Source organism: Carcharhinus amblyrhynchos, chromosome 4 (genome assembly GCF_965287045.1).
Source record: "Carcharhinus amblyrhynchos chromosome 4, sCarAmb.v2.hapA, whole genome shotgun sequence".
Classification (NCBI taxonomy): Eukaryota; Metazoa; Chordata; class Chondrichthyes; order Carcharhiniformes; family Carcharhinidae; genus Carcharhinus; species Carcharhinus amblyrhynchos.
In genome coordinates, this window is record NC_137327.1 from 16,587,886 (window position 1) to 16,613,165 (window position 25,280).

Consider the following 25,280-nt stretch of genomic DNA (forward strand, 5'->3'; position numbering starts at 1 on the left):
GCAGGAGGTGGGAGGCTGGAAAATTCTTGTAGTGGGAGGACAGACATTTTTTATGATGGTCAGTCAATGGGACAAAGGGTGGGATTTTCCCTGAATTGCAGTAAATGCAGTAGTCGGCACAAAAGAAAGTGGGGTGGATTCTCCAGCCTTGACCATGGCTGGCATTCTCTGGTCTCGCTCACAGGGTGGCATGCTGGCACAGTGGTTAGCACTGCTGCCTCACAGCTCCAGGGACCTGGGATCGATTCCCAGCTTGAGGCACTGTCTGTGCAAAGTTTGCATGTTCTCCCCGTGTCTGTGTGGGTTTCCTCCGGGTGCTCTGGTTTCCTCCCACACTCTGAAAGACATGCTGGTTAGGTGCATTGACCTGAACAGGCACCGGAGTGTGGCGACTAGGGGAATTTCACAGTAACTTCATTGCAACATTAATGTAAGCCCTCACTTGTGATTAATAAATAAACTTTACTTTTAGTTTATGAATAGAGATTTGGCTGAGCGCTAAATTCTCCATTCTCACTGGCAATGGTGGCAGAGTGTGAATGGTTAGAGAATTCCGGCCATAGTGTTTTTCTTGTTTGTCGGTTCTGCATTTGTCAGTTTTCACGCCATGTCTTCCACTTCCCACCTCATTAATTATGCAAGGAATACATTGCTGATAGTTGGCCTCTGACTCACTTGCCATGTTGTGACCTTACTCTTGGCACCATATTAAAATTGCACCCATAAGCACCGATTCTCAATCTATGAAGCCCGGGACTGCTGCACAATGCAGAGATGGCCCTCAAAGACAAGGAGTCTGCTTCCTCCAAGTTCCCAGGGATGGCTGCTGGATGCAGTGAAGGCCTGTCACTCTGTCCTCTATCCCAGCTCTGGCTGCTTTGCAGAACCATTTCTTGCTTATTCTTGGCAGTGTGAGACTGAGGCAGAGGTGTTCTCCTATCTCGTCTGTATTCTTGAAAGGTGAAGAGGACAGAAGGTGAAGCATGTGTCCATGCATGGAGAAGGGTCATATGTCATGTTACTCCATATGCTCTCTGCGTGTCGGCAGGGATTCCATGCTATGAACCCATCTATTTAGAGTCTTGTCATCTCAAAGTGACAAGACTCAACCACATTATTGCCCTGCCATTCAAACTTTCAGCCTCTCTCGCCTTGTAGTTGTGTCTACCGTGGGGACCAGGCTCTTGTCACAAAGTAGGGATACAGCACTGAGAATCCCCTTAGCTGAGTGATGCCAAGGTCACTTGTACAGATTTCAAATGATGATCTCTGGCAGGCAATACTGCCCTTGAACATCCTCTGCAAACACAAATATTTGCTTTCGATAATGTGAAGGGAACCAATTGGATAGGAGTGAGAGGTACTGAAGCTGGGGTGTGCTCTTTATTAGTAATGACCAGTGTCCTTGAGAGCTTCATGGTGTCTGAGCATTTTGGACTTGACAAGGGCTGGCCATGAGGGCATAATGCCTGAATTAAAGAGGAGACAGTTCAATATCTGGCAGGCAAGTGTTTGATATTGTCAAGCTCAGCTGGTCCACATCCATGTTAATCTGAGGATAATTGCAGCCCAGGATCCCTAACTGAGACTGCCGGATGTCAGTGATTTGGCAAAATGCACTAAAGATGACTGAGTCATCTTGAAATGGATTCACAGCAGTGGAACGTCATGGGCTGCCTTGTTCCACGTTTGGCTTATCTGATGCTCCATCAATGTTATACAGAGTGCATTGCTCTGTTGCTTGAGATGGGTCTCCTTAAGGGGCCTTTTTAGATTGAAGACATTCAGCTGCAAGCCCATTGAGGATTGCACAACAGCTCCTCCATCTTGTGAGGTGCCTTTGCTACTGGGATGCTGGAGAGAAGCCATCTGGCCCCTCAAGCCTGCTCCACTATTCAATAAGATCACAGCGGGCAAATTGGACTTAGCTCACCATAATCTTTAATTCCTTTATTGTTCAAAAAATTTTTAAAAAAATTTTATTCCAATCCAATCAAGTCAAATTAAATCCAATTCAGAGTCCCAACAAGTTGAGACATTCCCGATCCAAGCTGACAAGACAGGGCTCTCACCACCTGTCTTGGGCTTTCTATCCTTGCCTTAAACACCTTTAATGAGGTAGCCTCAACTGCTCCACTGGGCAGGGAATTCCACAGATTCACAATCCTCTGGGAGAAGATGTTCCTCAACTCAGTTCTACATCTGCTCCCCCTTATTTTGAGACCATGTAATTCTAGTTTCACTTGCCAGCGGAAACAACTTTGCTGCTTCTATCTTATCAATTCCCTTCATAATCTTATATGCTTCTATAAGATCTCCCCTCATTCTTCTGAATTCCAATGAGTATAACCCCAGTCTACTCCGTTTCTCTTCATAAGCCATCTTTAGTTAGAAAATGGATATTATTTAAGGAGGTTGCTGAGGCTTCTCTTCTGTGAACTATCACTTTCTAACAGGCTTCTGCAGCTTGTCCATTTGCCAAATGCTTCAGAGTTTGTTAAGATTCTGGGGAATACCTATGCTGAAAACTAGGGGTCTAAACAAAGAGATTGATCAGTGCCAGTTTGCAGGGTTAGTCTCGCAGGAATAGTCTCGCATGATTGCTTCACTTTCCTGATTCCCTTCATTATCCCGGAAATGTTCTTACCGTGCCTCGACTGTGTTTCTCTCCTCATTTGGGAATGCACATTTCAGCTGGATGACTCTTTATTCCACACCCCACCACCGCCACCCCCCCCCCAACAATCCGAGAGCATGTACCTTCCCTTCAATTTGCCTGCAGAGCCCTCACCAACGATGCTTCACCTTATTTTAATTTTATACTGTGCCACTGCTGCAGGTTGAACCTTCGCTGCCAGACCAGCTAAAACCTCTCTGTATGAGTATGGAAACCCACCCATCATCCTGGGAGCTTAATCTTCCCTCAGCCGGGAAACACACCTTTGGACTCAATTAGCTCTGCTTCCCATACTGCCTCTCCATTGGATCTGGCCCAATCATGTGGCCCTCAGGGATCACCCCCTTAAAGGGGCCACACTACCACACTCTCCCTATAATCCTCATTCCTTTTTTGCTTGTTGTAGATATTCATTTGTTAGCTCATGAACATTTTGAGGTGGATATGCCTATGCATTGTGTGGATCTCACCGTTCCCCATTTTGAGGGCACCTAGATGATAAACAATATACCCAGCCCATAGCCTCAATACCTCCTTAGAACCTTTTCCCCACCCCACTCTACATTTCTCACTGGAAGACAATGAGGAAACCTAAATATTATTTTCACTTAGAAGGTCAGTAGGGCATGGAATGCTTTATCATAAATATTATAAACCCATTTAGGATGTATGGGGTGTCAGGGAGGGGTAGTACCTCTGGTGGGGGAACATGTCACGTTCTTTTCAGGGTGGTTTGTCCACCCTTTGTCCCCACCTGACACTCAGCTCTCACCTGTGGCTCCCCATCGCTGTTTGCATGCGACAGTGGCCACACCCCGGGTAATGGCTTCGACAAGCCGGCTAAACCAGGTGAGGGTAGCCAACAGGTCTCAACACTTGGTGAAATGTCTATCCCAGCATGTGAAGACAGACTCCGATGGATTGAGCAGACTAGACTAATGGAAAGTCCAATGGTCAAGAAGGCGGTCTCTGCAAGCGTCGTGGAACGCGAAGAGCAGGACAAGATTCAGAAGACGTCCTGGTTATCCACTGTGCCTAGTCCCATCTCTAGCCATCTTGACTCTTGTCTTGCCACTGGATCCAGATGGGAATTGGGAAGAAAGAATGAGCCTGACGCTGCACAACTTTCCCTCACTTCAATCCAAATCAAGTGCTAGTCTCGACACTATCATCATCATCATCATCATCGTCCTGTTCAACCTTCGAAGTCCTGCGGTGATGGGCGAGTGACGAAGCAGCAGGTGTGGATACACTGGGAGCTGTAGTCACGAACCTGCACGCAGGCAGCTCAGGTCTAATGGTTGTTTTCCACTGACCGAAGCAACAGTGAAACTTGGCAGCTACCTGGGCTACTGAGCAGTCCTCTTCAGGAATGCACTGCTCACCTCTGTAGAATGAGGAAGGGGCTAGAAAAGGTGCCCTAAACATTGCCTGCTTCACTACACCTTGGCCAGTTTACCGCATCTGGTGGGAATCCCATCATTTGGTTGAACAAACAAAATAAAACACAAGTTGATACCACTCACATTTTGGACAACCCTACAGCAGACAGACCAGAGAGGAGAACAGCCTTAGTTGCCAGAAAGCTTGCAAGACACAACATTGACATTGCAGCCCTGAGTGAAACTCAGCTTGCCAACGTAGGTCAGTTGACTGAAACTGGAGGTGGATACTTTTTTCTGGAACGGTCACAGTAGCGATGAGTGTCGTGATGCTGGAGTGGATTTGCTGTCAGGAGTCACCTTGTTCAGAAACTTGCTAGTTTACCCAAGAGCGTGAACGACCTTATGACATTGTAGCTTCCGCTACATAACAGAAGTCAAGCCACCTTGATCAGTGCCTATGCCCCCACAATGAACAACCTGGACGAGATGAAAGACAAGTTCTATGAAGAGCTAGATGCCCTACTATCAGCAATGGGTAGTACTGACAAGCTGATCTTGCTTGGCGATTTCAATGCAAGAATAGGGTGTGACTCTGTAACCTGGCTGGAGGCACGAGTGGGCAAATGTAACAGTACGGCCTACTCTTAATGGAGACCTGTGCAGCACATGACCTCCTCATCACCAACACAACCTTCCGTCTGCCTACCCGCAGAATTTTATGCATCCGATGGCAAGGCAAAGTACCAGACACTGAAGTTCTCTCCAGAACAAGTCTACCATGAGTCCACATGCTGCTGATGAGAATGCAGGTCCGGTGGACAGGTCATGTCATCCGTATGCCAGATGAGCGCATACCCAAGCAGCTCCTTTTTGGGGAATTCTCTGCTGGAAGATGCTCGCATGAAGGGCAGAAGAAATGTTACAAAGACACACTCAAGGCCTTCCTGAAATGTCTTGACATAGACATGACCACCTAGGAAAAGCTGGCACAAAACTGCCCTACCAGGCGCTGCCTCATCCACAGGGGCTGTCAAGCTTGCGAAGCAAGGAGCATTGCTGAAGCACAACTTAAGTGTGAGGGCTGCACAAGTCCAGAGCCACCAGCACAACAACTACAGTGTCTACACAAGTCTGTCCAATATGTGCCAGGAAATTCCGTGCCCGAATTGGCCTGATCAGTCATCTTCGGACACACCGCATCCAGCCTCAAAATGACTAAAGGTGTCAAGGTCCTCATCGACGACGATGGATGAATAACAACAACATAAACCCACTTAAAATAAAATTGTACAGATACCTGAAAAAGATAAGGGTTGGGGACTGAGATTGAGAGTTAATAATTGCAGTTGAATAACTTGTACCAGTGGCAATGAACATCCATGGTAGGAGGAGGGAAGGGGGAAAAAAATACTGCTTAATTGTTTGTTAATCTATTTATGGCAAATGTTAACCATAACTTTAAAGTTAAAATAAACCACCGAGTAAGGTTGGTGTACTGTTGACTATATTATACCACAGGGTTTATCTTTAAATCTTGGATTAGTTATTTTGCCTCTATTTCTTTTTAAAGGTCTCATGCTATTCAGTCTTTTCAGACAAAAGTCTGTGAATTTATTCTCTGCCCCGTGACAGTGCTGCTATGTACTTTGCTGTTAGGATGCCTGGTATTATGTTAATGTTGATGTAGTTGTTACATGTAATTTTCTTACAGAAACAGCTGTAGGGGTTCTTCAAATATTGTTATTGAAGTGTGATTTAAATTTCTGGCAGATCTGATGTCGGAGACCTTTCCTTCCCTGTCCCCTCTTCCATAAAAAACATTCTTTCTGGTTGTATCACAGCTTGGTATGCCTCCTATTTGCCCAAGACCACAAAGAACTACAAAAGGTCATGAATGTAGCCCAAACCATCATGCAAACTGGCCTCCCATCTATTGACTCTGTCTACACTTCAAGCTGCCTCAGCAAAGCAGCCAACATAATTAAGGACCTCATGCACCCCGGACATTCTCTCTTCCACCTTCTTCCATTGAGAAAAAGATAAAAAAGTCGGAGGTCACGTACCAACCGACTCAAGAACAGGTTCTTCCCTGCTGCCGTCAGACTTTTGAATGGATTTACCTTGCTTTAAGTTGATAGCTCTCTACACCATGCTATGACTGCAACATTACATTCTCTCATTTCCTTCTCTATGAACAGTATGCTTTGTCTGTATAGTGTGCAAGAAACAATACTTTGCACTGTATGCTAATACATGTGACAATAATAAATCAAATAAAATCAAATCAAATCCTATTCTGTCATCATCATTCTCCTTCTTCGTGCCTCTCTCCCAGCTGTTTTCTTCTTGCCACCATTCATTTATTGGGTGGATCATTGTAAGAACAAGTTCAGTATGAGGATTACTCAGTGAGAGAACAAGTTCAATCAGGTGAAGGAGTCGTTCAATGTGAAAGAAAGTTCTTCTCTGCTTATTATGTTCAATTATTTTTTGCTTAACCTAAAGATTTGGGTTTTTTGATGACAGCACACAACCTGAAATGTTATTTCTGACTCTCTCCCCTCCACAGATGATGTCAGATCTACTATTTCCAGAATTTTCTGTTTCGGAAACAGACTCGGTAGCCTGGTGTGCCACACCTTTGGCGATTGACATGCATTCAAAAACTAAAACGTGATTATTCTGAAATGGAGTGAGCTGGAAGGTATTTTAAAACAGTTAGCAATCAAACCATCAGGTTGTTTTCAACCAGTGGAACATTGTTAGTTGGTGGGGAGCAGACTCACCCCAGTACGATGATGGAGATAGTTGAAAGCTTCAAGTTTCTAGGTGTTCAGATCATCAACAATCTGACCTGGTCCCTCAACGCCAACATCATAGATAAGAAAGCTCATCAACGCCTCTACTTTCCCAGAAGGCTGAGGAAATTTGGCGTGTCTACAACGACTCTCACCAAATTTTACAGATGCACAGTTGAAAGCATCCTATTCAGATGTATCACAACTTGATTTGCCTCCTGCTCTGACCAAGACTGCAAGAAACTACAAAGGGCTGTGAACATAGCCAAGTCTATCACAAAACCAGCCTCCCATCCATTGATTCCATCTACACTTCCCATTGTCTCAGGAAAGCAGCCAGCATACTCAAGGACCCCAGACATACTCTCTTCCACTTTCTTACATTGGGAAAAAGATATAAAAGTCTAAAAAAGAACAGCTGCTTCCCTGCTGCCATCAGGGAATCCATTTAATGGATCTACCATATATTACGCTGATCTTTCTCTAAACCTAGCTATGACTGTAACACTACATTCTGCACTCTCTCCTTTTCTTCACCCCTATGTACTCTATGAACAGTATGTTTTCTCTGTATTGTGTGCAAGAAACAACACTTTTCACTGTATCCCAGTACATGTGAGGGTGAGGTAGCTAAATGGATACAAAATTGGCTTGATGACAGAAGCCAGAGGGTGGTTGTGGAGGGTTGTTTTACAAACTGGAGACCAGTGACCAGCAATGTGCCTCAGGATTCGGTGCTGGGTCCATTGTTATTTGTCATTTATATTAATGATTCGGATGAGAACATAGGAGGTATGGTTAGTAAGTTTGCAAATGACACAAAGATTGGTGGCATAGTGGACATTGAAGAAAGTTATCTCCAATTGCAGCAGGATCTTGATCAATTGGGCCAGTGGACTGACGAATAGCAGATGGAGTTTAATTTAGACAAATGCTAGGTAATGCATTTTGGTAGATGGAACCAGAGCAGCACTTACTCAGTTAATGGTAGGGCGTTGGGGAGACTTAGGAACAAAGAGATCTAGGGGTGCAGGTTCATAGCTCCTTGAAAGTGGAGTCACAGGTGGACAGAGTGGTGAAGAAGGCATTTAGCATGCTTGGTTTCATTGCTGAGAACATTGAATACAGGATTTGGGACATTTTGTTGAAGTCGTACAAGACATTGGTGAGGCCACACTTGGAATAATGTACAGTCCTGGTCACCCTATTATAGAAAGGATATTATTAAACTAGAAAGACTGCAGAAGAGATTTACTAGGATGCTATTGGGACTTGATGGTTTGAGTAATGAAAGGCTAGAAAGACTGGGACTTTTTTCTCAGGAGCTTAGGATGATCTTACAGAGGTGTATAAAATGAGGAGCACAGATCAACTAGATAATTGATATCTTTTCTCAAAGGTAGGAGAGTCTAAAACTAGAGGGCATGGGTTTAATGTGAGAGGGGAGAGATACAAAAGGGTCTAGAGGGGAAATTTTTTTCGCACAGAGAGTGGTGAGAGGCTAGAACAAGCTGCCAGAGGTAGAAGTAGAGGCTGGTACAATTTTGTTTTTTAAAAAGTGTTTAGACAGTTACATGGGTAAGATGCGTATAGTGGGATATGGGATAAATGCAGACAATTGGGACTAGCTCAGGGGTTTAAAAAAAGGGTGGCATGGACAAGATAGGCGAAGGGCCTGTTTCCATGCTGTAAATCTCTATGACACTATGACAATAATAAATCAAATCAAATAATACTTTTCACTGTATCCCAGTAGAGGTGACAGTAATAAATCAAATCAAATAATACTTTTCACTGTACCCCAGTACAGGTGACAATAATAAATCAAAGCAAACAATATTTTTCATTGTATCCCAGTACAGGTGACAAGACTAAATCAAATCAAACAATACTTTTCACTATATCCCACTACAGGTGACAATAATAAATCAAATCAAAGAATACTTTTCACTGTATCCCAGTACAGTTGACAGTAATAAATCAAAACAAACAATATTTTTCACTGTGTCCCAGTACAGGTGACAATGATGAACCAGTTTCAATGCCCATTGTCACTGTGGGGGACTACAATTCCCATGATGCAGCGGAAGCCGCTGTGTTCTCGCGAGATCCCGGCACTGGCGGTGGGGCGGGTGTGGCGGAGTCGGGCTTGTTGTGGTAACCAAGCTGCCCAGCAATTAGACTGGAAACCATGTCGGAGACCGACCCCAAGACGGTGCAGGACCTGACCGCCGTGGTGAGTGTGCTGGAGGGTGTGCGAGGAGCGGAGAGGGCAGCTGCTTGACTGGAGCCTCACTCAGGCTGTGTGGCTGAGAGCAGGCCTCAGCCCTCCTGACTCCGTCTCCCCGGCTGAAGCTTGACCCAGACCCCAGAGACAGGCTGGCCCTGCCCTAATGGGAGAGGAGAGACCAGCTTCACCCAGACCCCAAACACAGGCTGGCCCTGCCCCAATGGACTGAGAGAGGGGAAAGCTGCTTCACCCAGACTCCAAACACAGGCTGGCCGTGTCCCGATAGGAGAGGAGAGACCAGCTTCACCCGTGGACTGGCCCTGTCCTAATGGACTGGGAGAAGGGAAAGCTGCTTCACCCAGGCTCCAAACACAGGCTGGCCCTAACCCAATGGAGGAGGAGAAACCAGCTTGACCCATAGACTGACCCTGCCCCAGTGCGAGAGGAGAGACCAGCTTCACCCAAGCACAGACTGGCCCTGTCCCAATGGATTCAGAGAGGAGGGGTCAGCTTCACCCAAACACAGGCTGGCCCTGCCCCAATGGATGAGGAGAGACCAGCTTCACCCATAGACTGGCCCTGTCCTAACAGACTGGGAGAGGGGAAAGTTGCTTCACCCAAACCTCAAGCACAGACTGGCCCTGCCCCAATGGATTAGTCATGATGTGGGTATGCCGGCGTTGGACTGGCGTAAACACAGTAAAAAGTCTGACAACACCAGGTTTTAGTCTAACCGATTTATTTGATAATAGACTCACAAGCTTTCGGGGTTAGCCCCTTTGTCAGGTGAATGGAGAGTTCTGGCCTCAGACAGAGCATATAAAGCACAGACAGTTTAGAGATTACTGATTAGAATGCGAATCCTTACACCTAACCTGCTGTTCAAGACCTGAAGTGGCTGACAACGTGAGTGGAAGGAGCACTGATCACAGGTTACAGAGATGTGTATTGTCTCCAGACAGTACAGTAAGTGAGGTTTTGCAAACCCAGGCAAGTCACGGGGGTTACAGATAGTGCAACGTGAACCCAAGATCCCTGTTGAGACCGTCCTCGTGTGCGGAACTTGGCTATCAGTCTCTGTTCAGCGACTCTGCGCTGTTGTGTGTCGTGCAGCACGGGATCTTGGGTTCATGTCGCACTATCTGTAACCCCCATGACTTGCCTGGGTTTGCAAAACCTCACTTACTGTACTGTCTGGAGACAATACACATCTCTGTAACCTGTGATCAGTGCTCCTTCCACTCACATTGTCAGCCACTTCAGGTCTTGAACAGCAGGTTAGGTGTAAGGATTCGCATTCTAATCAGTAATCTCTAAACTGTCAGTGCTTTATATGCTCTGTCTGAGGCTAGAACTCTCCATCCTTCTGACGAAGGGGCTAACCCCGAAAGCTTGTGAGTCTATTATCAAATAAATCGGTTGGACTAAAACCTGGTGTTGTCAGACTTTTTCCAATGGATTAGGACATCATCCTCTCCTAATGGACAGGGAAAGGAGAAACCAGCTTCACCCAAACACAGGCTGGCCCTGTCCCAATGGGAGAAGAGAAACCAGCTTCACCCAAGTCCCCAAATACAGGCTGTCCCTGTTAAATGGGAGAAGACAAACCAGTTTCACACAAACACAGGCTTGTGCTGCCCTAAGGGGACTGGGAGAACAGAAATCAGCTTCACCCAAACACAGATGGCCCTGTCTTAATGAGAGAATGAAAACAACTTCACCCAGATCCCAGACACAAGCTGTCCCTGTCCTAATGGGAGAAGACAAACTAGTTTCATACAAACCACAAGCTGGCCCTGTCCTAATGGGAGAATGAAACCAGCTTCACCCAAACCCAGGCTGGCCCTGTCCTAATGGGAGAAGAGAAACCAGCTTCACCCAGATCCCAAACGCAGGCTGATTCTGTCCTAATGGGAGAGGAAAACCAACTTCACCCCAAACAAGACTGGTCCTGTCCTAATGGGAGAATAAAAGCAGCCTCATCCAAACCCCAAACACAGGCTGGCCCTATCCTAATGGGAGAATGAAACCAGCTTCACCCAAATACAGATTGGCCTTGTTCTGATGCGATTGAGAGAAGGGAAACCTTTGGCAAGAAAAGGATGAACTGTGAAAGATATGCATGAGAAACAAAGCACTTCTGATAGGGCATTTGAGCTAGGATTTTTTTTTGCCTTTATTTAATGTTTACAGTAAATGGCGTTTCAGGTCTGCCTTCCTTTTTCACATTGCTTTTAAATATTCTATTATAAATTGTAGACTTTACTTCTCATTTAGTTGTTGCACTTTTATCTAGTTGTCAGCTCCATTTGGAGGTATTCCTGGAAATTTGATCACATGAAGGGTTTGACACATGACATCTGAATTTATGTATGTAGAACATAGAACACTACAGCACAAACAGGCCCTTCGGCCCACAAGTTGTGCCAATCACATCTATACCTACCAAGCCGTAGAACTATCTGTAACTTCCAATGCCATTAGATCCCATATACTCATCCAGAAGTCTTTTAAAAGACCCCAGCGAGTTTGCCTCTACCACCACCGACGACAGCCAATTCCACTCACTCACCATCCCCTGAGTGAAAAACTTTCCCCTAACATCTCCTCTGTACTTGCTTCCCAGCACCTTAAACCTGTGTCCTCTCGTAGCGACCATTTCAGCCCTGGGAAATAGCCTCCGAGGATCCACCCTATCTATTCCTCTCAGCATTTTATAAACGTCTATCAGGTCGCCTCTCAACCTTCGTCTCTCCTGGGAGAAGAGACCTAGCTCCCTCAACCTATCTTCATAAGGCATGCCTCCCAATCCAGGCAACATCTTGTAAATCTCCTCTGCACCCTCTCAATAGCTTCCACATCTTTCCTGTAGTGAGGCGACCAGAACTGCGCACAGTACTCCAAGTGGGGTCTGACAAGGGTCCTGTAAAGTTGCAGATATGATCAAGTGAACTCTGCAAATATAACTGATTATACCTACTGAAAGATGAGCTGTTGAAATACTCTGCCCCATTTTTTTTCCCTAAGAACTTGCTTTCTCCAATTGGCTTTGTGTCACCCTATGTATAAAATGTGTCATCTTGAGCTTACCATTCCAGCTCCAAGTTGAGTGTCGTCTGATTCTGACCTCCTGTAGATCCTGTTTATTAGCATTTAACCCTTGGTTGCAGCGATTTCAATTCTCTCGCTGTTGGCCTTCCGGACTACCTGTATAAGTTGCAATGCCTGGTTCCTTTATCCCCATTGTTAAAAGTCTCTTCAAGCTTTCAGCTTTTTACAATTTGTGCATTCAGTCAGTTGGCCTAATTCTTCCATCATTTGGCCGTTTTCTCTCCTTTGAACCAAAGTATTGCATTTTGAAGTATTGTACAAATTAAAATACGTTAACTCCTGAAGAGAACCCGATGCTGTGTTCCTTATTTAGAAACATTGAAGTTCAGTGATTGGTTAAAAAAAATGCTGTGTTATTGAAATGGAGGCAGCTTTATCGCTGCTATTAAAATTAAACTCAACAGCCTGAAAAGAAATTTAGATCTTCAATCTACTGCAAACTCTTTATTGCCTTATGAAGTTTAAAATACTCATTTCTATTATTACCTTTCTGTATACTATTCAAAATGTTATTTTACAATTTTCTTTACGTGTGAAAATTAAGTTTGCCCATTTACCCTGCATCTCCAGCATGCAGCTGGGACCCATGCCAAAATTGATTTTCAATCATAGAATCCCTACAGTACAGAAGGCCATTCGCCCCATCAAGCCTGCACAAACGACGGCACCCTTCTCCCAGACCTTCCCCTTGTAACTCCATTGAGTAATAAGGAGACATTAAGGGGTAATTTAGCATGGCCAATCGTTGGACTGCATGCTGATGTCAAAGCCCATTTCATATAATAAAAGCAAAAAACTCGAAGTGCTTGGCAAGCATCATGGTTGTGGAAAGAGATGCATCAGGAAGGCGATCAACTTAAAGCATTAACTCTGACTCTCTCACTGCTAGACCTGCTGAGTACTTCTAGCATTTTCTTTTTTTTCAGATTTCCAGTATCTGCAATATTTTATTTCCACTTTATATAGTTGTAGAATGATTGAATGTTCCAGCATAGAAAAAGGCCATTTATCCCATCAGTCATTGGCTTTGCATAAGGTACTTAGTCTAATAGAAGTCTCTTAGTCTCACCCTTTAAACAGTTATCTAATGCCCTTTTCAAATAATTTATGGCCACTTCTTCAACAATGACTTATGCTATCTGTATTGACTCATCCTTGGTGCAGAATGTTTTTTTTCCCCCGAACCTTCCTTTTATTTCAGTGATCTCAAATTTATGCCCATTCATTAGGGAAAAGGCTTAGGCCATTCAGTTGATTGGCTAACCTTTTTAACTCCCATGTCACCTCATTCCACAACAACTTAGCCGAACAAAAATCTATCTGTTTCAGTTTTGCAATTTTAAGTTGGCTCCTTGTCCTAACAGCTTTTTCTGGGAGAGAGTTTCAGATTCCCAGTCTCCTTTGTGTGAAAAAGTATTTTCTGACTTCACCCATGAAAGGCCTAGCTCTAACATTGTTCTACACTGTCCTATTGTTGCAACTGTATAGGGTGTTGATGAGATCACATCTGGAGTATTGTGTCCAGTTTTGGTCTCCTTATTTAAGGAAGGATGTGGTGATCTTGGAGGCAATTTAGAGGAGGCTCACCAGATTGATTCCAGGAATGAAGGGGTGATGTATGAGGAGAGGTAAGCAGTTTGGACTTGTCCACGCAAGGGTTTAAATGGATGAGAAGGGATATGATAGAGGTATATAAAATTTTAAAATGGTGGATAAAATAAATGAAAACCTAATGTTTCTTCTTATGGGTCAATCTAGAATAAGAGGTCAAAGGTATAGGTTGCAAGGTAGTAGATTTAAAACTGAGATGAGGAGGAACTACTTCTCACAGAGGGTGGTGAATTTGTGGAACTTGCTGTCCCATAGCGCAGTGGAGTCTGAATTGTTGAATGTTTTCAAGAGGGAGATAGATTTATTTCTAATAAGAAAAGGGAAAGAGGGACATGGGGCACAGGTAGGGACGTGGATTCAAGACACTTGGTCTTGCTATGATCTGATTGAATGGCGGAGTAGGCTTGAAGGGCTGAATTTGCCTACTTCTGCTCCTAATTCCTATGTTCCTGTGTTAGCAAAGGAAAGTTTCTCTCTATCTACTCTTTCGAACACTTTAATCATAAATAGCTCAATTAGAACACCACTTAATCTTTCATACTGAAAGCAATACATCCCATTCTCTGCAACCTTTTCTTACAATTTCATCCTTTTAGCCCTAGTATCGCTATAGTGATTCTGCATTGAAGCCCAACTAAGGCCAATATATCTTTGGAATTGTGGGGCCCAGAATTGAACATAGTAATCTAAAGAGATCTAATCAAAGCTGTATATGGAAAACCTAACTTCCATCCCTTTGTAATCCAGTACCATTGAATTAAAGGCCAAAATTTTTAATATATTTAATTATTTTTGTAACTTCCCACTAGTGCAATACTTCTTCCTAGTTCCACCTAAAATATAGTGCTTCAGTTTTTCTGCGTTAAACTGCAGGTGCCATCTATCTGTTCATCTTGTGAGCCGATCTGTGCCCTCTGGCTGATTTTCACAATCCTGCATTCTAATTTGCTTTACACCCCATTTTGAGGTACTCAGCAAATTTCAATATTGTTTTCTTAATTTCCAGATCATAAGAGCAGCTCCAGTAAAGACTTGCATGAAGCTTCACTTGCCACAACTTTACTGCCTTTTTACCCTTATCATTTGCTCTACCCGCGTGGAAAGAGGAGAAGTATCACCACATGCTGCATCCTTGGCACACACTTTTGTGTTTTTGGAAATTCATTTAAATTAAATTCACTGTACTTTAGATCTGTTTTCTGTTAATTGTTCAAAGATTTCTATACATCTGTTCTGGATGCCAATACTTTTAGAAATAAATGCTGATAGGCCCTGTTTGACTTGTACACCAGCCTTGGCTCAGTGTCTGTTGACTGAGTCTGTCAGTTGTGGATTTGCTGATACTCAAAGCTAACATTTCAATGCAGTACTCAGGGATATTGCAGTGTCCTAAGGTCTGCACATCAATTATTATACAAAGATGTTAGGCTGAATTTTCCCATCCCAGCTGTCACGGGATTCGTAGCGGGCAGGACATGGAGCTTGCAAAGCTCCAATGACCTTGGGTGGGATTTTCCGGCATTGGAGTGTGTGCGACCAGAAAATCCCGCCCGTTATGTTAATACTTTTATTATTTAATGATGTGTTAATGCTTTGAATAAAGGTATAAAATAGGCAATTATAGATATTACACTCTCATTGACTGGTGCAAAAGGTTTTATTAAAGAATTTCAATATTTTCGAAGCTTTGAGCTGGTTAAGCATAGTTCATTTGTATTTTTCAGGTTACCACACTGCTCCAACAGATGCAGGACAAATTCCAGACCATGTCCGACCAGATCATCGGTAGAAATATCCTTGCTTTCAAAAACAAATCAAGTTTCAAGTGTACATGCTTGACAACATGAGATGAAGTTGATTGGGTTTCAAAGCAGTCTAATTGGTCTACTAATGCTTGTGAGCTGCAGATTCCAAATTCAAGCTGATTTTGCAGTGCACGTAAAAGTTTAAGTGAGTCAATAGCCTTCAATTAGAAGTTTTGTTTGGAATTTATTTTGCATAAATTCCATGCAAAAGTTAACATGATTTTGTGTACAGATTTCAATGCCCAACCTACATGATAATTTTGGCCCTAGAAGACCTTACAAATCAGTTATGTTAAGGGGTTGCCTTTGAAGGTAAGACCTTTATCAGCTGTAACCCTACAGCTCAATGCTCTTGCATTAATTGCCTTTTTGGACTCTCTTCTTTCTGACATTGGAGAAGGTTTGCAGCAATAGAGGCAGTTCCCTGATATAAACGGGACATTGGAAGGGACTCTGCAGCTAAAGAGTGACATTATTGTACTGATGATGAAAATTCCGCTTTTAAGAAGACACTGTGGCGACATGACATTGATAGTAACTTGTTTGTTTTACGATGTTTTTCATCAAATGCAAAAGTAGAAGACTGAGATCATTTTGAAACAATACAGTCGGATTTAACTTCATTGATGATGTTCATGTGGTGATCATTCAATTGTAAAGATTGCCCAACCATTGCTAAAGTCACAACCTGGTAGTATTATGTATTTGCATGGTTGAATATGTTTTTTGTGATTGGTTGAATCAGCTGTGACAATCTTTCCCATCTACAGCAATATATTGTGAATAGGAATGCAGTACTGCTGACGATTTGTATTTGTAATTCAAGCCCACAGAGTTCCCATCCTGTTCGCAAGGCATGAAGGAAGTTTGGATAAAGATACTTTGTCTACTGAGTACAGATCCAGTTGTTAAAAATACAATAACTGATACAATATCTGAACTGATGCACTGCTTACTGGCACTTTTAATGTGCTCCCACTTAAAATTTGAATTCTAAACATCTGATTGATTGTATTGTTGAATATAACATATCGTTGAATGCCTGACAATGTGCTGTGCTCACTGGCAGCTTAGACATCTAGCATTCTGCCCTTTAAATAAGAGCATCTTGTTGACGAATGTACTGAAACCAGCTTGTATTATTAGATTTTACAGTAGTACCAAAATTACTTTGGTGACATCAGAAGATTTTTTTAAGTTTAACAATATCTGGCGGTCTTGGATACATTAATCAGTAGGTTGGAGTTATCCATGAAGGACATGACAGAGGCAGTCATCATACTTTTGCTTTTTTTTCTCTACTGAAATGATGTTAACAAAAAGTGCTATTTGCACAACATTCATTCCTGTCTTGTTTGTTTATGCTGAGGCCTGGTTTCTTTGAAAAAATGCATTTACACAGCACTGTTAGCATTCAGAAACATTCTCGGGTGCTCCACAGATCCTGACTAAAGAAGGAGAGATTAGGAAGGGTAACCAAAAACTTGGCCACTGAGGGAGATTGCAAAGCAGAGGGATTTCAGGAGGAAGTTGCAGAGTGTAAATAGTTGAAGGTATGGCCATCTGGCTTAGTGTTATGTAGACAACCATTCTTGTGAAAATTAGTAGCTCCGTTAGCTCTCTTTTTAAGTCCTGATTTAAGAATGTTTTGAGTTTCTTAACATGTAGAATGTGGAATTTTCTGGTTGTACAAAATAGAACATTTAATTCCTAAGATCTGGGTTTGAATCCGGTCTGGACTGATGAACAAAAAATAGCTTTACCAGTTGTAAAAGGTTGTAAATGAAAACACTGGGCTATCTGATTTCATTTCTAATAGATACGAGCTCGTAGCACAGCCTTTTCCCAAAGTAGACAATAAATTAGCATTCTAATTCTGAGACTGATGGCTAAAGTGGAAATCATCATACAAATTCTGAAATAAACTATTGAGGCAGATTATTGGGGAAGAATTTGGTTTCGCCCATAGAATTTCAGAGCTTTTTGGCCTCCACAGAAAATCGAGTATTCTTTTTGCTTGCCCTGATAATACTTCCTTTATTCATTTCAGGAAAGGCCAGCATTTATTGCCCAATCATAATTGCCCTTGAGAAGGCGTTAGTGAACTGCCTTCTTGAACCACTGCAGTCCATGTGGCGTAGTTACACCCACAGTGCATGAGGGAGGGAATCCCAAGATCTTGACCCAACGATAGTGAAGCAATTTGACATACTTCCAAGTTGGCAAGCTGTGCAGCTTGGAGGGAACCTCCAGGTGGTGGTGTTTGTCTGCTGCCCTTGTCTTTCTAGATGGTAGTAATCATGGGTATGGAAGGTGCTGTTTAAGGAGAAATAATAGTAGGAGGGATTACTATTTAAAGGGCGAAAAGCTGCAGCATGCTACGGTGCAGAGGGGCCTGGGGGTCCTTGTGCATGTGTCGCAAAAACCCAGTCTGCAGGTGCATCAGGTGATCAAGAAGGCAAATGGTATGCTGGCCTTTATAGCGAGGGGGATAGAATATAAAAGCAGGGAGGTCTTGCTACAACTGTACAGGGCATGGTGAGGCTGCAGCTGGAGTACTGTGTGCAGTTTTGGTCTCCGCACTTGCGCAAGGATATTTTGGCCTTGGAGGGAGTGCAGAGGAGGTTCGCTAGGCTGATACCGGAGATGAGGGGATTGGACTATGAAGAGACATTAAATAGACTGGGTCTGTACTCGTTGGAGTTTAGAAGGATGAGGGGGGATCTTATAGAGACGTATAAGATAATGAAAGGGATGGATAGGGTAGGGGTAGAGAGATTCTTCCCGCTTAGAAAGGATAGCAGGACTAGAGGGCACAGCCTCAAGGTAAGAGGGGGACAGTTTAGATCAGAGTTGAGGAGGAACTTCTTCACTCAAAGGGTGGTGAACCTCTGGAATTCTCTGCCTGTTGAAGTGGTGGAGGCTACCTCGCTAAATATATTTAAGTCACGGGTAGATAGGTTTTTGACAGACAAGGAAGTTAAGGGTTATGGGGAGAAAGCGGGAAAGTGGAACTGATCCACTTCAGATCAGCCATGATCTTATTGAATGGCGGGGCAGGCTTGAAGGGCTAGATGGCCTACTCCTGCTCCTATTTCTTATGTTCTTATGTAGTCTCTGACCTGTTCTTGTAGCCACAGTATTTATATGGCTAGTCCAGCTTAGTTTCTAGTTGATGGTAACACCCAGGATGTTGACAGCGATTACTTTTAATGAGCAGATTTTTAACCATTGCTGAGAAGTATACAGTTTTCCCAAAGAAAGTTAAGAATGATATTTCTTTGACATCTTTCACTTGACGAGATGAGTGCTCGTATTGATGACCTGGAGAAAAACATTGCTGACCTCATGACGCAAGCAGGAGTTGAAGAAATAGAAGGAGGAGAAAACAAGGTAAATGTTAAACATTTAAAAAACACTCTTTTACTTGCTCTCTCTTCCCCTGTACTTATCTGATAAACCAGCCTTCCTTCAAGTTTGAAATCCTTTGAATGACTTGATGAGCGATAGCAATTTTATAGTTATTTGATTTTCGATATGAATACAGATTTTAGTAGTTAGAGGGGTTTGAGACACAAATGAGTACTAATGATGGATGCATTGTGTACTCAAATGCACTGATCTTCCATAATTCAAAATAATTGCATTTGACTAATATATTTAGTATCGTGGGTGCCAAGGCCTTCATGTCAGATGTGTTCTGCTAGAGCCTGAAAATTATATAAGGGTTTTTATGGCTTTTATGACTTTAATTATAAACGGAGTAGATAACCAGAAATTCAACACTGTTATAAACTGAATTTATAAAGATAATAGACATGGAAATGTCTGCTTGTCCCAGTGCCTGGGTAAATTTGATTAGTGAGTTGCTGAGCTGCATGGGCAGGAAAATCCCATGTTTGATAACATGCCCGAATGGGTGGAGGTTACAAATGCCTTAGTACGGTTGAGGTAGGGAAAGGATAAAATAACTCCTGATTGCTATCTCATGACTTTTGCTGAAAGTAGGCACATGTAGATATTTGGTCTAAGGGTCAGCTGTGATGCCATTGAGATTAAGTAACCAGGTAACACTCACTCTTTAGGTTCTCCTTCATAGCCCTGCTTGACTGAGCTGATGGAATGTTTAAGTTAAGTCTATTTATGCGTGTCATGAGTAGGCTTACATTAACCCTGCAGGTAAGTTACTGTGAAAATCCCCTGGTTGCTACACTCTGGCACCTGTTCGGGAACACTGAGGGGGAATTTGGCATTGCCAATGTATCTAACCAGTGTGTCTTTCAGACTGTGGGAGGAAACCAGAGTACTCGGAGAAAACCCATGCAGATATGGGGAGGAAGTTCAGACCCCACAGTGTTAATTGATCAGTACAATATTGTATTCTAACAAGGAATTGAACTTTTGAGAAAGGAAGCTATGGGGATATGTGGATTCAGAATTAAATACGCCTATATTTAAAAGAATAAATATTGACCCATTTTAATTTCTGCAGAGCAGATCTAGTTGATTTACATGTCCAGTGGCAGGCACATTTAAACTGTTGACTAGAAGGCAGCATCTAATATAATGCAAGAATAAGATTTTTTTAATCAGCTAATTGGAATGTGTTCATGATGTAACTGTTTGTCTCTCCGTCTCAAGTTCATTGTTTAGAAACTGTCCTGTCCCAAGTTGCATGGAAATGAAGTAAGGGTGCATTATAGTAGTACAATTTCCTTATTGTCTGTCACTATTTAAATTTTCTTCCGCTCTTGCATCTCTCACAAATGGTAGCTTAGAACAACCATGGAATGTGTATATTTTTGGAATGATAACATGATGAAACTTGCTCACAATAAAAGAAATATCCAAAGTGTGCGTTTCTCAGAAATAATTCCAGTATCCAAAATAGGTTCAAGGCTGTATTAATGGGCAGGGTTTGCACTAACAGACTGAAGACAATTGTTATAGGAAATAAAATGCCACTTTAAGTGTGGTAGAGCGATTGAGGAGGAAGACTCCATTGCTTCACTTGAAGTGCACTTCTTCAATGCTCCTCTTCTTTTTGTTGTTTTGCATTGTTATTGGTGGCTGGAAGTAGATATGAGGGTGAATTTTCCAGTTCTACCCTCCATGGGATTTGGAACGGGCAAGGGGTGGACCATGGAAAGATCCGTTGACCTGGGATGGGATTTTCTGGTTTTGGCATGAGTGTGGCTGGAAAATCCCACCCATGGTGTAAATAGACAAAACAAAAGGAATCAGCATTTGAAAATATTTCATTTCTATTAATATCTTCAGGAAGTAAAACCTGTTTACTGGGAAACTGCGATACAAATTGCACTATTCCTGTAAAACCTAATTCAATTTCACTTTTTTGTCTTGAAATTAACTTTGGATATATGGCTTATTCATTAAAAACATTACATAAATTAATAATGAGGTCTAACTTAATTATAATGTATTAAAAACTATTATAATGCATTGAAATAATCAGATAGAGTCCCATCTTAAGTACATATCCTCATCGGTTCCTCAAACTTCTGTTAAAAGTCCTTTTAGAGAAGGACACAAACTGTTTCGAGAGCCAACTTGACCTGTATCTGAGAGATTGTAGCCTTCTCCCTCAACACATACAACAGCAAAGCTGCGACAAGACTCGATTTTCAACTTTCATGATGCTTTTTCATCAAAATTTTTCGAAAGCAGAATTTGTCAAGAAAGATTTGCTCATCAAATAGCCTTCTGCTTAGTTCAATAATCGAGTCTGGTTTCCTAATTCAAGACCAGGAGAGACCAGCATAGCACTCTCAGCTACAGTCGTGTAACAGATTTTTGTGATTGTGGTGTCTACTGGAAAGGATTTTAATCTTCTGAAGCAGTTTTAACTCTGTATGCCCCTTAGCTGGGTGGCAGGGTGGCACAGCGGTTAGCATTGCTGCCTCACAGCGCCAGAGACCTGGGTTTGATTCCCAGCTTGGTTCATTGTCTGTGTGGAGTCTGCATGTTCTCCTCATGTCTGCGTGGGCCCCCATTGGGTCCTCTGGTTTCCTCCCACAATCTGAAAGACATGCTGATTAGGTGCAGTGGCCATGTTAAATTCTCACTCTGTGTACCCGAACAGGCGCCAGAGTGTTGTAACTAGGGGATTTTCATGGTAATGTCATTGCGGTGTTAAACTAAGCTTACTTGTGACACAAATAAATAAACTAACGTCTGTCTAGTTTCCCTCCAATTCAACCTATCATTTGCTTTAATATCAAGATACATGTAGTTAGTAACTATTTCAGTGTCCACATCATTAAACTTGAGGACCCCCAGTGCAATAGGAAAAAAACTGGAATCCCAAATAGTATGAAAAGTGACATTTGGTCATTGTAAATTAGACTTTTAAATTTGATTTATTATATATTGGTATACAGTGAAAAGTACTGTTTCTTGCACACTTTACAGAAAAAGCACACTGCTCATAGAGTACATGGGGGGAATGAAAGGAGAGAGGCCCTTACGATGATAGTAAACACCTTGAACTTGGGTGATTGCAACATTGTGTGCTTTTCCAATTTAATATTGTTTTTGTTTTCTCCTTCCACAGGCTCCCAAGTAACCTGAAGAGGATAGTGGGAGGCTTTTTCTTGACACCTATTCAGCTTATTTACTTAATTCAAGAGTTTGTGCTGTGCTAAAATGCATTTTTTATATTGAAAATAATGGGTGTATTAACAGCTGTATTTGAATTGTCTTTTGTAAGAAAATGTATTGCTTAAAATTTAATATACGTTAGAGAATTGTAAACTTGTTTAAAAATTGAGTACCAGGTGTTGAATTTTTTCCAAATAGAAGACAATTTTGATGTAGCTAATTAAACTCCATTCTCTGACAACTGAGATTTTTAAAAATATTTTTCATTAAATTATTCACAACACTTTTGAAATTAAGTTGATTTAAGATCCAATTTAAACTATATTTGTGCCATTGTTGTGTTTTTTGTCATGTGATACTTTCAGTAAAAGACCATGAAGGCCCAATTTTCCTACTTTTGATACTGTGCAGAAGCCAGTCCAGTGTTGTCTTACAGAAAATTGCAGGGCAACTCCTGTTGCTAAGGACTCTGTAGCTGTTACTAACCTGGTGATGCCGAGGTAGATTTGCTCAAAATGGTAATATAATATGCCAGTGGTCGTTGTAGGTTTACTCTCAATGTTGGCTTTATTGTCTTATGACTGTTTATCAAGCGAGATTGCTCTAGGATGTCGGTGCTTGTACTTAAGTTGTTAGTGGACACCATATGTTTTTTCAATGTAATTAAAATACTAAGAGTTAGCAAATATAACCAACTTATAGGTTTTATTAGTAACAGGATATCCTAAATGGTGAAGGGGTAAAAGTTTCATTACTTGTCCAAAGCTGCTTGTGCAATTGTTACACATATACAAATCTTTTTTTTTAAAAAGGATTTTGTAGCATAAATTGTTTTTTCTGAATGCGTTTAAAATCTTATCTGCGATAAAAGTGCTGGCATAATTTACCTGGTGGGACTGATCACGATTAATCTGGATTTAAAAAAAAGGCTGAAGGTTTTTAATTGGAGCAGATATATTGATCTGATTATCTCATCATACTTTGGTTATTAAACAATTGACCTTCTGTACATCTATGTATGTGTTAAAATGGTGTGTCAATGTCTGTGTGTCACAGAATCCCTGCAGTACAGAAGGAGGCCATTTGGCCCACCAAATTTGCACCAACAGCAATTCTACCCAGGCCTTATTCCCAAAACCCCACATATTTACCCTGCTAACATACGCATCCCAGGACACTAAGGGCAATTTAGCATGGTGAAAAAACCTAACCCATACATTTTTGGACTATGGAAGGAAACCAGAAAGCCCAGAGGAAACCCATGCAGACATGGGAAGAATGTGCAAAGTCCACACATATAGTGATCCAATCCAGGAATTGAAAACAGAACCCTGGACTTGAGGCAGCAGCGTTAGCCACTGTGTCACCGTATTGGAGTGTGAGAAAGTGTGTGTCAGTGTGTGTGAGAGAAAGTGTTCTTTTATTTTTACTTTGTTTGGTCCTGACTTCTAGTGCCTGGTACTTTACAATGTTCTTGACTTTCTGTTGACATTCCCTGTCATAGCTCCAGCCAGTGTTTAAGCAGAATGTTTGGAGATTGTAATAAAATGTGTAAATCATTAGTCCAAGGGTCAACCTGATCTAAAGGTGATGGATACTCTGGTGTTGATTTATTTCAGGTTACTCTGCTGCGGGTCGTAGTCTTAAAGTTAATTGCTGTTTGCATCGTTCTAGATATCTATCCCCAATAGACATGTCCAATAAATCTCCCTGGACTGAAGTTTAGAAACACTTAGCAACATTTCCAGGCTCTTATTTAAAATTTAAAAGTTTTTTTTTACCTTTTTTATCTTTTATGGGTTCTTCATGCAGTTTCTAACAAGCAGGTGTCTAGATCAGTTTGATCATAAACTGAACACGCATTCTGTACTTTAGAATACCTTGACATTTAAAAATAATCTTCTGAGAGTTAAGGTGGTGATTGATCTCTGTTCTTGAGGGGCATTGAAGACAAAACCTCTCAAATCTCATGAAATGTAAAGGGCAGTTTGCGTTATCACCAACCTCGTGCAGCATGATCACAAGACTTGCACAGTAAAATATATAATACTTGTTAGTCAAAATCCTGTTGTATAAATAACTAGATTTGAAACTAAGCCATACAAACAAAGTATTGTAGAAGTTAATGTTTCTGCACCTTTTGTAGATTGCACACAGTAAGCAGGTACTTGCCTGACTAGATAGCAGAAATGCCTCCAACACTTCACAGACAGTGAATTGGAAGTTAGTGATTTCTTAGGTAAACGCAAACTTGTCAGCTATTTTGCTCACAACAAGATTTCCCAAAACAGCAATACATTTCACACCTAGTTAATCATTTCTATGCTGTTGGCTGAGGAAAGACAGTTAGAGAAATTACTACTCTGAACAGTATCTGTCTGAATCAGCAGAATAAACACTGTTCCACCTTCAAGGATTTGTATATATAAACACCAAGATCTCTGCTGCTCCTCCCAAAGTTATGGTGCTTATAGTATACAATCCATATGAATCTTCCCAAAGTGCGTGACCTCTAATTTCTCTGCGTTGAACTCCATCCTGTTCATCTCCTGAAGTCTATAACTATCCTCATTGCTATCTGTCGCATTGTCAAGTTTAATATCAGCAGTATTATAATGCTGTTTCCCACTTGAGATCGGATCATTTCTAAATATTGTAATGGATAATAGACTCAAAGTTGATTGCTGGGAGCATCACTGCAAATCACCTTCCATTTTTAAAAATTTTGTCCCTAATTATTGGCCAAATCTCTCTAGTCAAGGATCTCTCACCCAGACCATAATGAGACAAATAATACCCACTTCCTCTGATTTTTCTTTGCAATTTTCCAATGGAGGATCATTCCAAATTGATTCAGCACAGGAAACCCTGGAGGCGTCAGCGAAGGGAATCTCTGTAGAAGCCACGGATGGTTTTTTTTCCACTGGTTGCTGTATTCTGGTATGTGAGGAATTTAAAAGTCTTGAAGCTTCTTTGAAAAGCTCCAGAGAGAAGGTAAGGGGTTAGTGTGGATGAAGGGAAAGGGTGGGTGAGGTAGGTGAG

At 42.0% G+C, this 25,280-nt stretch overlaps 1 protein-coding gene across 1 annotated transcript; it reads left to right on the top strand.

Annotated features, from left to right (window-relative positions):
* The first annotated feature begins 8,976 nt into the window (after window positions 1-8,976).
* On the top strand, window positions 8,977-23,829 carry hsbp1b (heat shock factor binding protein 1b). Its single transcript, XM_080186748.1, has 4 exons — window positions 8,977-9,096; window positions 15,537-15,603; window positions 18,913-19,010; window positions 22,192-23,829. The coding sequence occupies exons 1-4, from the start codon at window positions 9,052-9,054 to the stop codon at window positions 22,201-22,203; spliced, it is 222 nt and encodes a 73-aa protein (XP_080042874.1). The 5' UTR covers window positions 8,977-9,051; the 3' UTR covers window positions 22,204-23,829.
* Window positions 23,830-25,280: the final 1,451 nt, after the last annotated feature.

Excerpts from the sequence above, each read along its gene's own strand:
- hsbp1b (XM_080186748.1), top strand. The coding sequence starts at position 9,052 with ATGTCGGAGACCGACCCCAAGACGGTGCAGGACCTGACCGCCGTG. Across the intron at positions 9,097-15,536 it reads TGCAGGACCTGACCGCCGTG|GTTACCACACTGCTCCAACA; the intron begins GTGAGTGTGCTG and ends TGTATTTTTCAG. Across the intron at positions 15,604-18,912 it reads CGACCAGATCATCGGTAGAA|TTGACGAGATGAGTGCTCGT; the intron begins ATATCCTTGCTT and ends GACATCTTTCAC.